General features: G+C 50.4%; 6 protein-coding genes across 6 annotated transcripts; 4 read left to right on the top strand and 2 right to left on the bottom strand.

Moving 5' to 3' along the window:
- Positions 1-640: 640 nt before the first annotated feature.
- Positions 641-6301, top strand: CCOS01_14917 (AflN/verA/monooxygenase; the record flags this gene model as incomplete). Its single annotated transcript, XM_060463059.1, has 7 exons — positions 641-1314; positions 1382-2436; positions 2815-3644; positions 3864-3927; positions 4437-4615; positions 4679-4993; positions 5075-6301. 7 exons carry the CDS (start codon positions 641-643, stop codon positions 6299-6301), a joined length of 4344 nt encoding a protein of 1447 aa, XP_060306244.1.
- Positions 6302-6570: 269 nt separating this feature from the next.
- On the bottom strand, positions 6571-7260 carry CCOS01_14918 (uncharacterized protein; the record flags this gene model as incomplete). Its single annotated transcript, XM_060463060.1, has 3 exons — positions 6571-6989; positions 7062-7161; positions 7231-7260. 3 exons carry the CDS (start codon positions 7258-7260, stop codon positions 6571-6573), a joined length of 549 nt encoding a protein of 182 aa, XP_060306245.1.
- A 2602-nt stretch (positions 7261-9862) lies between these two features.
- Positions 9863-10178, top strand: CCOS01_14919 (uncharacterized protein; the record flags this gene model as incomplete). Its single annotated transcript, XM_060463061.1, has 2 exons — positions 9863-9941; positions 10030-10178. 2 exons carry the CDS (start codon positions 9863-9865, stop codon positions 10176-10178), a joined length of 228 nt encoding a protein of 75 aa, XP_060306246.1.
- Positions 10179-10397: 219 nt separating this feature from the next.
- Positions 10398-11772, bottom strand: CCOS01_14920 (uncharacterized protein; the record flags this gene model as incomplete). Its single annotated transcript, XM_060463062.1, has 4 exons — positions 10398-10506; positions 10633-10653; positions 10768-11137; positions 11340-11772. 4 exons carry the CDS (start codon positions 11770-11772, stop codon positions 10398-10400), a joined length of 933 nt encoding a protein of 310 aa, XP_060306247.1.
- Positions 11773-12913: 1141 nt separating this feature from the next.
- On the top strand, positions 12914-14355 carry CCOS01_14921 (uncharacterized protein; the record flags this gene model as incomplete). The annotated part of the gene is made up of 2 exons (XM_060463063.1): positions 12914-13326; positions 13389-14355. 2 exons carry the CDS (start codon positions 12914-12916, stop codon positions 14353-14355), a joined length of 1380 nt encoding a protein of 459 aa, XP_060306248.1.
- Positions 14356-14740: 385 nt separating this feature from the next.
- On the top strand, positions 14741-16462 carry CCOS01_14922 (uncharacterized protein; the record flags this gene model as incomplete). The annotated part of the gene is made up of 1 exon (XM_060463064.1): positions 14741-16462. The coding sequence occupies one exon, from the start codon at positions 14741-14743 to the stop codon at positions 16460-16462; it is 1722 nt and encodes a 573-aa protein (XP_060306249.1).
- Positions 16463-17233: the final 771 nt, after the last annotated feature.

Here is a 17233-nt window from a genome sequence, read left to right on the forward strand (position 1 = left end):
TCTGCCTAAGACTACTTTAGTCGGGTTTTCACCGAGCTGGGTACTCTAGTGCCTTGTCTCAGATGATAGCATAATTGCCACTTAGTCCCGCTGCCAGGGCGAGCTACCATAGTCCGGACTCTCGAAAGCCGTATGCCGAGCAAGAATAAGCCCAATCAGACAAGATTATGTGAGAACTGCTGCTAAGCGCCAAGAAGTGAGGCTGGTATTTCTGCAACACCTTGCTCATCTCTGCAGGTTCTCGTCTCTGCAGGGGTGAAGTGGCCGGCACTAGTGGGGAGGGTTACAACGCCGTCAGCGCCGGGAAATCCTTCCCAGCGGGCCAACGGGAATCCTACGGAAGACCCAATTCCAGCTTAGTGCTCACAACTGACCGAAAAGATCAAACTTTCGCTTCTTTCTGACACAGTGTCACATTCAGCTAGTTGAATGAAGACTGTCGTGAAGTTCGTTGCCCTGTATGATGTAATGGGAATCTTTGCAATTCGATGTGAGAGCGAGGAGCTTCGGCATGTGATTTCTTTCCCTTCTGTCATTGGCAGTGAAGTCTGTCAGTTACGTTGAAGGCTGAGGATTCTGAATAACGTCGACAGCCGTTACAACGGTTTCAGAACGCGTGCTCTTTCGTGCGATATCCACGATGAACTCAACAGTCCAACATTGGCAACACCAGTATGGCGTCGCGGGGTTGTCAAGGCTTCGCACCTGGACCTTTGCGCAAGTTGCCGCCTTCGTCGCAGCCATCCTCATAGTGCGCTTCCTCGTGAAGCTCATCAACCATCGCCGCATGTTCCAGCGCCTTCAACGACAAGGCCTGCCAATGCCTCCTCATAACTTCTTACTCGGTCATTTAGGGCTTGCGGCTAAGATTGCGAAAACCCTTCCGAGCGATTTTCACGGGCACTACCTGGCGGGCGAAATCAGGCGAGTGTACCCTGACCTCCCAGCTGTCTTCTACCTGGACCTGTGGCCGACCGGTCCACCATTGATGGTGATAACGACAAGTCACGATCAGGCTCGAGTGACGGTGCATGAGCCGCAACTTCCTAAACATGAGGGGGTGTTGGGATTCCTGAAGCCTCTCATCGGAAGCCATGGTCTCGTCACGATGGAGGGAGATGAGTGGCGGTACTGGCGGGGCGTTTTCAATCCTGGATTCAACGCGGCGCATCTTGTGACGCTGGTACCGGGTCTCGTTGAAAATACCCTGGTGTTGCATGATATCCTGCGAGAGAGAGCAGCGGCCGGCGAGATCTTCTCGTTGTTTGAGACTATGTCGCGGTTGACTATGGACATGAGTTGTCTCGCAACATTGTGAGTCCAAAGTTTCTCAAGAAATATGTTGCCACTGTTCAATGATAGTTCTAACTTGATATTGTAGAGGTTCTCGTTTGAACGCCCAGAGGCAGGGCTGTGATCTTGTGTCAGCATTTCGCAGTCAAGCCGACTGGATCCCATCCCCCAATGAGACAAATCTCTTCAGAAAGTTCAACCCGATAAGGCACTTGGTCTATCGCTATAATCGATGGAGGATGGATAGGTATGTCTCGAGCGAGTTGGAGACGCACTTCGCTGCAATGCGATCTCAGGCCCAGCTTGGGGATTCCGGACCCGAGAAGACAACGGCAGTCCCAAGAAGAAGCAAGGCTGTTGTCGACCTGGCGCTTGAAACATATCTACTCTCGGAGAAGAACAATGGATATTCTGGTCAGAAGATGACTATGGATCCCACATTCAAGCAATACGCCGTCTCACAGATGAAGCTCTTTCTCTTCGCTGGCTATGATACGACAGCCGCTGCGGTGGTCTATTCTATCCATCTCCTTTCGCTTCACCCAGCTGCCCTATCAAGAGCGCGCCAAGAGCACAACGATATCTTCGGAGCCGACAGCACCGTAAAGGAGACTGGAAATAGCATCGCCAACGCCCCCCAGCTCCTCAATCGACTGGCATATACATCAGCCGTTATCAAGGAGGCTCTCCGGCTGTACCCACCCGTGTCCAGTACGCGTGCGTCTGGACCAGGCTTCACGGTATCGGAAACTGACAAAACGAATCTTGAAGGCTTCATGCTTTGGGGTGTGCATCACGCTATCCATCGAGCACCAGAGCACTGGGTGAGGCCGGATGAGTTTGTCCCGGAACGCTGGCTGGCCTCTCCTGGTGACGAGCTGTACCCCGCGGACAAGGAGGCGTGGCGGCCGTTTGAGCGAGGGCCGCGAAACTGCATTGGCCAAGAATTAGCCTTGCTGGAGGTGAAGGTTATCTTAGCTATGGTGCTGCGGGACTTTGACTTTGCGGACGCTTACGTCGAGTTCAACGAGACGATGGGCCGGACGGGTCCCACAGAAGTAGCAGGGGATCGTGCCTATCAGATCATCCATGGAAGCACTAAGCCCAACAACGGGTATCCTTGCAGGATCAAGCAAGCCACGAGTGTGTCTTAGGCGGTGATGGTGTTGGACTTGTAGACTAGGCCACGTATTGAACCATGTCTCAAACAGTAAGGTGATCCTCTTACTACATAAACGTTGATTTGTGTGTCCCATGCTTAGCTATCTTGAAGCTTTTGCATCAACATCATTGTCCAGTCTCCCGTTCACACCATTTTCCCTCACTTTAGCACTTGATCGACAAGCAACACCGCCATCATGGCTCCATCATCGATACACGTTGTATTTCCGTTCATCACACTGGCTGGACTCTATGCGGTCTCAAACCTCATGGTCAACTCTGGCCACGCTCAGTTATTCACCGATAGGCGAGCATCGGCAACACCCTTACTCCCAGACAACAAAACACCCCTCCTGACAGTCTATACCGGGGTCCCGCCCCTGGACTCGTATCTCGCCAACCTGCAGTTCAGCATCATCCCTACAGTCGATGGCTCGTCCCAGGCTTTGGCTCTGCTAGGGTGGCACTGGATGGGGCTTCTCATAGCTGTTTTCACTGTCATGCTAGTCGAGAGCTTACGAACGCGACGCGCAAGGGACCTGATTCCTTTCGCGCTCTGGGGTCTTGCCATACAGTATGCAGGGTACTTCATCATCATGCCCATATACTGTTATGTATCCCTGCTTTCTCAGTCACCTAGGAAGCATTCAAGACTACCGACCATGGCTGCCATTAAAGCTATCCCGGCATCAGTGCTAATTGGGCTTGTAATCCCATCGGCGATTATGTGTCTGCCAAGCAACCATCTCTCTGGTCAGTCACGACAGGTCGCTGTAGCTGTTTGGCAGAACTTCCCAGCGTGGATGGCCTTAGTCCAGGTGATTGCCGTGTCTTTGGTGGGAGCCATCCCGGCACGAAAATCGGAAGAACACACTACCGAAGACGGCGAACTCAGCCGCAACATGTCAGCTCTTCGAAGATTGTACAAAGCTACCGCCGTAGTCTCCGCTTTGATCCATGTCTTGGGTCTCATACCCATTGTCTCCGCTGCCATTGGCAAGCTGGAGCCTACACAAGATTCGCCACATGCGCAGCTGCGACCTGCCGACTTCTTCCTGCCGCAGAAGTGGGATAATGAGACCCAGGTAAATGGGATGACAGAAGGCGCATTCAACTTTCTCCGCTATGACTACTACATCGGCACCGCCGCTGCGTTCGCTTGGGTCATATTTTTCCAGCCTTCGACGCGGGTAAAGGGGGATACATGGTCGATTGGTAGAGAAGTGTCTTGGAATATCGCTCTCACATGCTTGTTTGGGCCTGGCTTCACTATCGTAAGCCTGATGGAACGGAGACTTGAATGAATAAAGAGTTAGCATCTAGCCAGGCGGAGCACCTGATCCTTAGCGCTACGTCCCTAGTGTGTCATATCATCCACTTGGTAGCTCTTATCTTCGTGTATGATCTAGTCAACGGCCGACGGAGGTCGTCTCCGTCTCGGCACGGGTCGTGTTCGTCTGAACCACGAGCTCGGTGTGGGGTTACGACATCTGGAACAGGACCAGGGTCTCCATAAGCTCTATTCGCCAAGCTGTCAGCGTGGGATCCTTCGCCCTTCTCTAGGTTCTATCAGATTCGCACTGTCCGCTTACACGGCAATTCAGTGATCAAACAGATTGTGGGGTTTCACCGATGTTACCTCGCCTTGCATGAAGGATGAGCCCGGGCCGCTGAAGATGCAACTAGATCCTTCGTCCCTTTCTAGATCTCGGAACACACAGGTACGCGCCGATTGGAGCGCTCGCAAGACAAGTCGCGACGCCCCTGTTCACCGCACAGTTGCCTGTTTTCAATTCCAACCGTGTTCTTTACCTCAGTCGTGGCTGTCCACATTTGGGAAGATCAAGAAGACAGCGCTCCATTTGCGTGACTTCTTCGTTTTTGACGCTCTGCAGTTAGAGCTTGAGTCCTTCGTTTGCAATCAGTTTGCGAAAAGATGTCCATTCTTCGACGCAAAGTGGCGAGATTGGCTCCGCCTACAGTCTTGACCGATAAGGTTATCCCGGTCGACTACTGGGACCATCACTCTCGCGATGCTGTCCTCAACGTAATGCTGCGCTTCGACCGCCAACTGGATGCAGACAAACTACGAAGAGCTCTGGAAAAATTGCTTGACCGCCGGGATGGCTGGCGCAGGCTGGGTGGGAGGGTGCGGCTAGGTGTAAGTCCCCTGTAGCAATACGAGTTCCCCTCTATGATGCGCTTTACTAACTTGATTCCATAGCCTTCGAATAAGCTGTATTGGCATGTGCCTGACACATACACTGAGAAGCGGCCTGCAATCACCTTTCATCACAACCGTCACAACAACATCAGTATCAAGCAACATCCATTAGCATCTCGACTTCGGAGCAGAGTTCCATCATCTTCTGGTGGCTCTCATGACGCCTCTGTTCCTTGGATGGTGGAGTCAGGCAATGGCGTGGACTTCTCCCCCTTGATGCGACACCCAAGTGATCCTACTTGTTTCGAAGACTATGTCTATCACGATAAACCGATGATAGGCCTACAAGTCACCACGTTCAACGACGCAACATTGGTATCATTAGGCTTCTCTCATATCATGTGGGACTGTATGGGTCTTAAAGATCTCTTTGACGCATGGTCTCTCACTCTACAGGGACGCCATGAAGAGGTCATTCCGTTGATTGGGACCGATCCTCTTGGATCTTTGGGTATATCACCTGAGCCAACTAAAATGGTAACAAAGGACGATGCAAGCAAAACAGCAGCTTCTACATCCCCTTCCGAACAATACCGGCACATCGATCGACAACTTGGAATTGTTCAACTCGTTACGCTCGGTCTTCGGCAAGCACTCGACAAGCTGCTGAACAGAAACGCGGCTGAGGAGTTTAGGACGGTGTGTGTGCCCGCAGCATATGTCAGGTCTTTGCGCAATGACGCGCTCCAAGCTCTCGACGCCGAGAATGCTAGTTCGTCGGGACCTCAAGGGCCAGAGAAGGGTCATAAGTCTCAGTTAATTCCAGCCACGTTTCTAAGTGATGGTGATATTCTCTGTTCATGGTGGACACGCAAAATCATTAGCTCACGCATCCGCAATCCCTCCAAGAGCCGCAAAACCATCGCTATACTAAACATGATGGGTTTACGTGGCATTCTGGCACAAGCAGGACGATTGCCCAAGAAAGGAGCACTGGTTGGTAACGCAATCTTGCCTATTCCTGCCCTGCTACCCACGCGAGATCTTGTCAGAAACGATCAGCTGGGCTTTGGCCGCGTTGCAAAGGCCCTCAGAGAGGCGATCGCGCAACTTAGCACTAGGCCGCAAGTTGAAGCTCTCTTGGCGCTGCAGCGGCGTGCACATGGGGATGAGGTTGTTGAGAACGGCAACAAAAAGAAAAAGTCGGGCAACGGCAAAGCCGGACTGCCTGCTCTCTTCGGCGATGCGGGCATGCACATGGTTGTGTGTACCAACTGGACCAAGGCCGAGTTCTTCAATGTTGACTTCTCGGCCGCGGCGGTTGACGAGATTGGTTGTGACGGGCTCTTTGAGAACGAGCGTGCGCGCCTTCCTGAGGCTTCATCCAACGATACTGCCGCTAGCAGTGGCGTCGAAATGATGAGCGCTATGGGTTGTGATGGACTCTGGGAGGACGAACATGCGTCACGTCCGTCTGTCGCTCCTCAATCTGATGCTCCTGCTTCTCGTGTGTTGGCAAAGCCGACTGGCGTTCACATGCATTTGATAACGGCGGGTACTCCTGCGTTTCTAATGAGTATCTTTACCATCTTGGGCCGCGATGCCAATGGAGACTACTGGATTCAAGGAATGCTACGGAAAAAGTATTGGGCTAAGATTGAGACCGCCCTAAGTCCGAAGTAATCGCTTCGCTGTAGACGTAAGCTCAAGCAAAGATTCAGAATACTACATAAACAGACACCTTTCGGAATGGGATCAGAGAAAGTGATTATACTTAGTTGTGAGAGTGGAAAAGAGTCACGAACGAGCAAGTGCACCTTGATCAAATGATTCAGTCTAGGGGCATGGCTGTGTATTATGAAGATTTCTGGAGTAAGGCAGGTAAATACTCGCAATGCCGCGAATGCTTTCGCCGAAGCCGTCTTTTCCACTACACTCGATGTTCAGAGTCTTTAGCCAGGGCTTCCACGGTCTCCCTTGATGTTCCAGCCCGCGAAGTTGACGGAGTGGCCTTCATAAGCAATTAACTCAGCCTTGGTCTTAAAGCACTTGGCGTAAATGTCCAGAGTGTTATCATTGGCCATTTTGGTGGGGATGACCATTTGCAGCATCTGCCCGTGTCCCTCAATGTACGAGAAGCGAAGTGTTGAACTCGCACTGAAGCCGAAGTTTGCAATGTACTTGGCGATCACTTTCTCGCCATAACCCCAGAGCTCCTTGGTCTTCGAGCTTCCCCAGAAGCAACTCTTGCTTGTGCAAAATTGCGGGATCCATAGTTTGGGGGCTGCATTGAAGCGGGCTTCATCTGCTTTGAATACGCAGTACCAATTCTTCTTGATCGGCGAGCCTCGCCATCCCGCAGGTTCGGAGCCTATAGCTGAGTTAGGTCCAAAGTACCTAGGTAAGAGGGGTTTGAGTGAGTAGAAGCTATGCTTGTTCTCACCTAAGTAAATGCCATTTCCGATCTGACTACCACCTGGCAAGTTGTCGAAGGCCGGATCTCTGAACGGTTTGTTTTTCTCGTTGATCTTCACCGCTTCTTCCTAGAAGATGCCGCTGTCGTTAGTGACATCGATACAATGAATCCCTATACACGATAGTGTAGGACTTACTTCCGCAGCAGTGCGATATCCAATCACCATTTTACCCTGGGTACCAACGATTAGGTACCCTAGGGCCAACAACAGAAAAAGCCGACTGAAAAGAGTCATGACGATGTCTCGAATCCGAATTGTGACCAGAGATCTCTTGAGAATCGAAATGATCTAACATTAAGACTGCGGCGAAGAATCAACGATTCTTATAAGTATTTCACAGACTGGGACTTCGCCATGATCGACTCTTGGAGAAACGGACTTGCCGTCGCTAAGCCGTTCGGTCTATCTTATCGAGATCGCTGTAATTGAGTTGTTGCGACTAATTCAGGTTGCTGCAACTGTTCTTGCAAGAATTCGATGAGTTCCCCTGAATGACTCAAGTTACCAGATTTGTTCCCATTGCTATAATTGACATGTTACGACTGAGTCAGGTTGCTTACCATGTAGTGTTGTTTGACCCCCAAGCCCCTAACGGAAAATTCCTCGTTAATTACCTCTACGACCTCAAGTACCGCATAGCACTCACCAAGTCCTAGCAATCGCGGCAACACTCTCCACCGTTCTCCGCTCTAGCCAAGACCAAAACCGATACCCATGTCTTGGAGAGACAATTAAGTAAGTGCTTTATTGAACTTGCTCCAGTATTGAGCAAGTGGACAGGCTTAAGTAAATTCATATCGCGCTTCTATTCTAGGTAACTGGTGTGGCATATCCGTTCCTGTGCTGAGTGGCGATAATATGTACGCCCCTAGTTTCAACAACTCTGACCCCGGCGTAATTCTTGATTTAAGGATACAGGGCAGAGCGTGGCGTACTAACATCTCATCCTTGCTACGTTACTCTGAATGATTCGTTCTTTCTTTTGATGATGCCGTTTAGCAGCCGGTGGGATCGCCATAAAAATCTGTTTGTAAGTAAGGGCCTCCAGCAATCCAGTGGGGAAGCCAGACCCCGAAATGGAGACCATCTACATTTACTCCTTCATCATGCTCTTGTGGAATAACCATACATCTGATGAAACATCAGTCATAGTTCCACTTACGTCATTCAATGAACGATATTTCTGGAGATGACTCAGGCGAATGAGCTCAGGACTGAATACTTCTCCGAGACACCAACCGCGAGGCAGTCCCTTCCCAAGGAGGCCCATTGCATGTTTCTTGACCCTCAACTGAGGAATATGGTTTAGAAATGATTCCAGCTTTATGGATTGTCGGTCGGCATCGCCGCAACAAGCTCCAACTTCCTGAGTCGCTATCTGCTCAGTGTGACAGGGTGAATTGATGGGAGCTGAAGAGTTCGATACTATAGTTTCTTATATGAAACTTGGCTATAAGATCTTTCTGTCTGATCTGCTTTACCCAACATCTAAAAGCAGGCGTTCTGGAACTATTTTGGTGCTCTCAATCTCTCTGACAAAGGCAGCCAACACAAACGCCAATCACCCGAACTTGGATTCTTTTCAGCGAGCAAAATCCCTCTTGGACATTTCTGGGCTGTCAAGGCAGGATTGTTTCCAAAATTATTTCAATTTCGTTCTTCTTTTTGTCATAATTTTGAAAAGTCTCGGCATCTTGCAGGGCTTCACGGCGTCATGCTAGGGTCACTCTTACCATGAGGCGGTGAGAACGCGAACGGACACCAGTGCATCATTCATGACGCTGTAGTTTCACTTATCAAAAAGGCAGCTGGTGGATGAGGAGGGAATCTGGAGCTATGATCAAACCCTGCCTCTGGGTTTCTGGAGGCTGTGATCCCTGCCCAGCTGTGGATGAGAACAGTAACATTGGGCAAGCAACACCTTCAACCTACGTAAACAATTACTGCCTTGAGCAGACTCATCCAACAGACTAGATCTATGGCGGAAAAACTAATCAAAGTTTGCATAGCTAGCTTGAAACCGAGAGGCGACGGGAGAAGTGGCTATGGAACTAGCGATAGTTGCCAAGTCTACGCCCGCCGCAGCCAGAGCCAGGGTTGTCGTGGCACCATGTACAGGTATTGCCCTCCCTAGGTTCACTAGGCCGACAGGGAAAAAAGACAAAGCATCTCGTCATTACTAAGATAGTATTGAAACTATGTAGGGTAGAAAGGACTCTAGCGGTGCAGTGCTTCAAGGAAACCACCAACACCTACTAAAGCAACACAAGATACCCCCTTCGATCAGCCTAAATTTGACCCGAATACGGGGAAATAAGTCTCCCGATCAGACATATTAGAGTAGCTAATCAGAAGGGTAGACTGTCCAATTGTCTTATGTTATCACGTTCGAAAGTAAATTATTAGAGAAAGCCTAAGTTCGATCCTTAAAGGTCTATCTTTGATTAAAGTGAAAAGGTACGCTACTCTCTTGTTCTATATCTGATCGGGAATTCCTCTTATATCTTTCCCCGATCGGTCCGCATTATATCCTCCTCCGTATTAACCGATCTTTTAAAAGAACCGCTGAGACTGATTGACCCACCCCACTCCAGTATGGTAGTCTGGGTTAATCGATGAGGTTTGAAGGAGAAGGATATCACGGGTTTTTGGCCGGTCGGCGTTTGGAACATGGCTGATCATCTGAACTGGGGCACGCCATCCACCCCCCAGTGGAATTTCTTTCCGAGGCCCAAGTGTTGGCCTCAGCATGACAACATATCCCAAGATGGAAATTTACGACAACGTCATCGCGGCCTTCAAGGGCGCCGACGACGGAAACATCATTGACCGAACCCTGATCAGCTGTGAGTCCCTACTAGCTTCGGCCAAGATGCCGTCACCGACGTTTAGTATGAGAAGACTCAGATTCCTTTTAACGGTGCCAATTTCCAGCCCCAGATAAACGCCGCATATCAGGAGGGTTCTTTGCGGGGACCTACATAGAGATGGTGGATTGCGACCGACCACCTAAGCTTAATACTCCGGATGACGCTGCTCTGACTTCCACCTGTGATCTCAAGCCAGAATCCACTGAAATATAAGCATATTTGCTCAAATGCACGATTGAGTTTGGTGGATGCACAGGAAAGGGGCTTGAGGTGAGGAACTCGATGTAGCAATTCTTTTTCAATCGAAAGAGTTGTTTGGACATATATTGCTCTGGCACATCCGTACATCTAGTTCCAATTTTTATCATCGCAGAACCAATTTTTCCCTTGATGCAAAACTCCAATGTTCTTTCATGTAACGTGGCAACCCGGTCACGAACTTTGGCCAAAGAGGAAACCTTTCGCTTGAGGGGTGACCAAGCTCTCCAAGACCTGGCTAGTTTCTAGCCAGACCCTCCGCTGAAGTTCCAATCCGAGTGTCCTGCCATTATCAATAAGTATTAGCATAGCTTCTACTTCGTTCCAGGGTTTATGATTCTTAATGTTTTTGATGCTGGAACATAGGTTTCTCGACAGTTCTCTGAGACCGTAGTAGTCACAGACTTACCTGTCCATGAACTCAGGGTACCTATGCCATGGCAAATTCATTAGCAAAAGTGCAATGTTTCCACCGCCGCGTCTAATATAAAAGATCACGGACCGTGTAACTTCTCAGAAAATGAGGGCGACGATCTGAACTTACGGAGCAACATCGTAATCAACCAGCAACTTCCCATGCGATCCTATCAGTGGTAGGCATGAATTCACCACAGTTCGTGCACACATCTCTACGGGTCGACCAATGAACCAAAGCAGCAGCCGACCGATCAAAACTTGTGAGCTGAGTGGCGTGAAACAGGCACCCGGATCCAGCTGGTGAACGTGAATCCTCGGATTACTGCCGGTAAGATGGCGTGCGCAGAGCTCCCTGATCCAGCATGCGTGGATGATCTTTGCAAGCCCATACTGGTAGCTCTTCTGTGTAGCAGCGTCTTTGACGTTACTGACCTGCTCCAGGTAGCAGTCCTTAGCATCATCTGGGAGCTCGACCATCGGGGCTGCGGAGCGGATTGCTGCGCTGGTTAGACTGCAGAGCACCACTGGTTGAGCTTCTCCATCGGCTAGCATTTTGGGAAAGAGGAGTAAAATCAGGAGCGCCGATGAAATATGAATCAGTTGCAGTGCTAGATGAGAGGAATCCATGTCAGGACATTGACCTCGTAAAGACAGCATTGGTTGCGGTTGAGGGAGCTGAATCTAACAGCTGAAACTCACTCTCTTCCCAGCCATCTGCCGTCACTCTAGTCTCATCATTCATGATAGCAGAACCCATGACCACTACATCGATACGGTTCTGTGTTTCGTTGATTCTGGTCGCAAAAGTCTGAACACTATCAAAGGATAAGAGGTTTACTTCCATCACCGTGATTTTTGGCTGTTGGCGAGAGCCCTCTTCGATTGCTTTCCTCAGTTCATCAGCCAAGGATTCGCCCTTTGCGACATTTCGGACTGCCAAAATGAGAGTTGAGACACTGAGGCTGGTAATAATGCGGGCCGCTTCTGAAAGGATTGCGCCGGTGGCGCCAACTAGGAGGACTGTCTTTCCTTCGAAGCTCGTCGTAGGTGGTGCAAGGTCCGCCTTTGCCTGTCGGCGGAAGGTGGCCCATGGAAAGACTTCCGAGAAAGGGATTTTGTCTGATTGAACCATGTTGAGTTTACAGAGCCCAAGGAAATGCAAGGAGAAGTTTGCCAGTCCTGACTGAGGTTCAAAGATTTCTCACCATGATGGCACATCAATCTTCACGATGTTCGCTCAGTGAGCAGACCGAGTCACCGAGACATAATCTCTAGTGCTGACATTTGCAGAATGGGTACAGGGTGTAGACTGTATCAAGCCATGATCCATGTATTGATTGGGCCCATACATGTTCGATTAACTGGACCCTAGCAAACACTGTCTCTGGCACGTCTGGGCAAGTTCGTGTCATCCTGCATCTAGATTAAGGCGCTAAAACGACGCACTGTGCTCAAATTCGGTCACCGTGTCCGCGATCTGCACATCCACCGTACGGAGCACATTTCAAAGACACGGAAGCAACGGTAAGGGTAGTCCAGGAAGACAGATATCGTTCTGCATCATGCATGTGTATCGTAGTACCTCAGTGACGGTAGTGCAATCCTTCGCGCGAACTAAGATACAGCGGTTGTGGCTGCTTGGCCGAATCCCTCCGAAGATGATCCCGAAGATGACACCCTCGCGCTGCCGCCTAGACGAAGTCTGAAGTGGATTACGCCCAGACTAAAAAGTCAGGGTAACATTCGCTAATTCCGGCCATCGGGGTTTTCAGCATTACAAACCTGGCCTCACTCTTGCTCCACTCTACCTCTAGTTGTGGCATCATCGCCATCAGCGCGTCCTTCACAGTAGAGGAGCACGGCGCGTCTTGTTGTTGCGCACTACTCGATGCTCTGCAGCTTCACCTCAACGCCGCAATCATCATGGCGTTGTCCGACTTGAGAAATACCTTATTTACTGGCGACAGCAATGGCTTGTTGTGGTTCTTTTTTCTGGGCGTCGTCTTCCTTGTCGGCGGAAGCCAAGCGCGGACCAAGTCTGTAGATTCAAGAGAGCCACAAGAAGTGAAGCCCAAAATACCGCTTGTCGGCCACATCATTGGCTTACTAGGGTCGAGGCAAAAATACTATCGTCAACTCGGGTACGTAGAAAGCCAAGTCATTGAAGTCTAACATTCAGTACACGAGTTCAATGTGACAAGATGAGCCAAAATACTGATTGATGACATCGTATTAGCCTTGAGAATGCAACACTTCCGATCTTTTCCATCTCGATGGGTGGATCCGAGAAGATATACATCATTACGGCGCCGCAGCTGATCCAGGTTGCAATGAAAAACAAATCCTTGAATCTTTACCCGGTGATGGCGGAGTTCGCACAGAAGATGGTCGGTCTAGGACCAAATGTCATGGACTTGTTCCACAACCCACCAAGCGATGGCTCTGTCTCGTGGATTGAGGACCAACATCCATCTTTTGCGCCCCTGGCTCCTGGTCCTGACCTACAGGAGATGAACACCTACGTCCTAAACAAGATCTCGGAGACCATCAACTCCATCGGACCTGATTACGAGACCAAGAAGCTGTACATGTGGTTCAGGGACTCCTTCACCATGGCCACAGTGGGCTCCCTCTTCGGCGACAAGAACTCTTTGATGCAGGATATGACGTTGAGCAAGAATCTATGGTAAGTTGCATCTCTCAGGCTCTCGAGTCCCAGGGATTGACTGCTTACAACGTCAAATAAAGGGACTATGATGGTGGCCAAGCGGAGTTACTCATGAAACCGCTACCCTCTATCACAGTATCAAAGGCATATAACGGCCGTGCCAAGGTGCAAAAGGCTCTTCGAAAATACTTCCGCGAAGATTATGATCACATCACCGATGCCAGCAGTGTCGTCAAGCGGCGCGTGGCAGTCAACCGAAAATGGGGTCTGCCCATTGACGACATCGCAGACCACGAGTTCGGAATGCTCTTCGTGAGCGTCACCAATGCCATTCCTACACTCTTCTGGATGATGTGTTATGTGTTCCGCGATGCCGATCTTGTTGCAGACTTGCAAAAGGAGCTTCTTGCCCTTGCTGTGATACAGCAAGACAGCGATGCCAGCGGGAGCCGCCCGTCTCGGAAGTATACTTTCACCGTTGCCAAGTTCCGTACAGAGTGCCCCTTGCTAGTGTCTACTTACAAGGAAGTCATGCGCCTGACAAATCGCTCGACGGGTACACGCCGTGTCGTGGAGGACACATTGATCAGCTACACACCACCCGGAGAAGGCGGCGAAACAAAGACCTACCTGCTCAAGAAGGGTGCAAACATTCAAATCCCTGCCATCATCACCAACTTTGGCCCCGACGCGTGGGGCGACAATGCACACGAATTCAATCCGCGGCGGTTCATGACCGCAGACAGAGAACGAGAGCGGGCGCAAAACCGCGCCTTTAACCCTTTCGGTGGCGGTAAACACCTTTGTCCCGGACGTTTCTTTGCCGACGCGGAAATATTGGGGGCGATGGCTGCGTTGGTGCTAGGATTCGAGATTGAAACTCTGGCTGGTGACAGGATTGAAGTTCCGCAGATCAATAACAACCTGGCTGAGGCTGTTGGAAAACCCTTAACGAGCGTTCAGGAGAACATGCTTGCGAGGATTCGGCGGAGGCCAGGCTGGGAGGATATGGAGTGGGCGTATATCGCGAACAACGTGGCAACTTAGAAGGAGTAAAATGTTCACAAGGCGCGCCGATCATGCCAGTTTGTCCAGTTAATTGCAGTTCTTCGCAATATGAGGGTATGAAATTTGGCTTTATTGACCTTTGACGAAGCCGTTGCGGTCCCGGGCCGGCGTCATTCCCGGAAAGCCGGTGAGGGGTCGCCGCGGAATGCTGGCCGCGGAAACCTTCCCGAGCCGCTTATCGGCAAGGGAGTAGCAACATGGGAAGCCGAAATGGCACGGGTTTCCGGGCTTACCTAACGCGTTCTCAATGAAGCTACATCATAGGGATCTTTAGAACTACAAATCTTCATGTGTGTCCCCCATAGATTCACACTTCCTCTTCGTTGGCCAACAACTCGACGTTCCTTATTACTTTGCAGAATCAATGGTGCCAAACCCAAGCCAGGCACTTGCCGTCATTCCGGGCGATGCCAGGGGCCAGGTCATCTTCTCAGATGTCCCGCTCAGCTTCATGATGGGTGTCGACTCAAAGACCGGCATCGTCGCAGATGCACACCATCCCCTCCGCGGCACATCTCTCAAAGACTCTGTCCTCGTCATCCCTGCTGGTCGCGGATCCTGTTCCGGCAGCAGCGCAATCGCAGAGCTGATACTTTGCGGCAATGCACCCGCAGCCCTTATCTTCAGGGACGTGGAGATGATTCTCACCTTGGGAGTTTTAGTTGCCGAGAAGATGTTCGACAAGCGCATTCCGATTGTCTTCCTTTCAGACGCATCGCACTTTGAAGTCTTCCGTCAAACTTCGACAGTGCAAATAAACGAAACGAGCTTGTTGGTTTCACCAGGCGGCCACAAGATTGACTTGGTGCCACAAAGCGTAAAGGCGTTAGAGTTGAATCCAACAGACAAAGCCATCTTGTCTGGCGAGGGCGGCGAAGCTTCTCGTATCGCAATGGAAATCATCGTTAAGTACGCCACGATACAGGGGGCACAACGCCTGATTGATGTTTCTCAAGTCCATGTGGACGCTTGTGCCTACGTTGGCGAAAGCAGTCTCCTCGTCCCTGAGCGCCTGCTCTCCCTCGGAGGAAAATTTGTCGTACCATCGACCTGCAACTCCCTGAATGTCGACCGGCAGAGGTGGAAGGAATTGGGAGCCAACCCCGAGATCTCTCAGATATCTGACAAGATTGGAGACACGTATCTCAAGCTGGGCGCCAAGATGAGCTTCACCTGCGCTCCGTACTTGCTCGAGAGTAAGCCTAGAGCCGGAGAGCAAGTTGGATGGTCTGAGTCCAATGCCGTAGTATTCGCGAACAGTGTGCTGGGAGCACACACACAGAAGTATCCTGATTATATGGACGTTTTCATCGCATTGACCGGAAGGGCTCCTTATGCCGGGTGTCATGTGCCAGAGGGCAGGAAGCCGGAAGTCATAGTCAAGGTCACCCAAATTAGCGCATTTGATCCATCGTTTTTCGCTCTTATTGGCTACAGCATTGGACATGTGGTCGCCGCCAAGATCCCTGTTGTCATTGGAATGGAGACGACACGACCGACCATATCGGATCTGAAGGCATTCGGGGCGGGGTTCGCAACAAGTTCATCTGCTCCTATGTTTCACATCAATGGCATCAAGCCGGAGGCTGCAAGTTTCGGAGATGCACTCACCACTCTAGAAACCATCGAGGTGACAATTCCTGAACTTCAGTGGGCTTGGAGACAGCTCAATACGGCTACGGACCCTTCTGTCGATATCGTCTCCCTAGGAAATCCGCACTTTTCCCTAGAAGAATTCTCACAACTTGCCGAAGTGTGCCGCGGCAGACACAAGTCACCTAATGTCGAAGTCATGATCACCACTGGCCGTGAAACATACACAGAGGCCCTGAACCTCGGCTATCTAGACGTTATCGAGAACTTCGGTGCCCGGCTGATAACGGATACGTGTTGGTGCATGATAGAGGAGCCGGTCGTTCCTCTGAAAGCAAGAAACGCTATGACAAACTCTGCCAAATATGCTCACTACGGTCCGGGGATTGTGGGTAAGAATTTTCACTTTGGAGATGTGGTCGCGTGTATCAAGGCGGCAAGTAGAGGCCATAGACATGAAGACGAGATGAGCCCGCGGTGGCTTTTCCGGTGACCCATAGACAGTCGGGATTACTCGCTTTGCATTCAGAAAGTTGAATAGAAAGATATCATGATCAAAGGTATAGGACCGAAGGTCGTAGACTGTCATATGCACTACAAACTTGAGCCCAGGTTGAACAACTGCAAAATGAGCAGTTCTCGTTAAGAAAGTAGGTTGAACAAGTATTGTCTGTTGCCGGAAGGTTCTTCAAGCACCAATCAGAGTTGTCCTTGACGCCTTGTGTATCAATTCACTACCGAGAGCGTCATACCCAAGAAAAGGTCGGTAGTCGCGGAAGCAGATGATCGGTATTTGCACGCAAACTTGAGACCGATAACTTAATCGTTAGACCATGGATTGCCGCTGCGCATCAAGCACGATGCGAACGGAACGAGGTCAATGCTCTGGATGTACGGCGTAACAAATAACGAGATTGTCATCTATGAAATCAACGCGACTTGGCACTGGATCTGTTGCGGGAATGACGGAGTTCGTTCGGAAATAACGTCTTTGTTTGTATGTTGCGAGCTGGACAACCCCACAGCGACGTGTGATCCAAGGCAGCATTATTCCTACAGGCCTTCAGAGGAGTTATGATGCAGGATTCAATTTTTTCGGTCGTGTTTATCCATCTCGCGTATGGACACAAAAGACTTTACTTACGAATGTACATTTTCCATCCAAGGCAGACGCTCCTTTGAGGCTGAGATTCACCAGTTTAACGTCTGTCACCTCGCGCATCTTGGCTTTCCAGGCACCCGAGTTTCAACTCAACAATATCGA

This window comes from Colletotrichum costaricense (genome assembly GCF_030867565.1).
Source record: "Colletotrichum costaricense strain IMI 309622 chromosome Unknown Scaffold_22.1, whole genome shotgun sequence".
Taxonomy (NCBI): domain Eukaryota; kingdom Fungi; phylum Ascomycota; class Sordariomycetes; order Glomerellales; family Glomerellaceae; genus Colletotrichum; species Colletotrichum costaricense.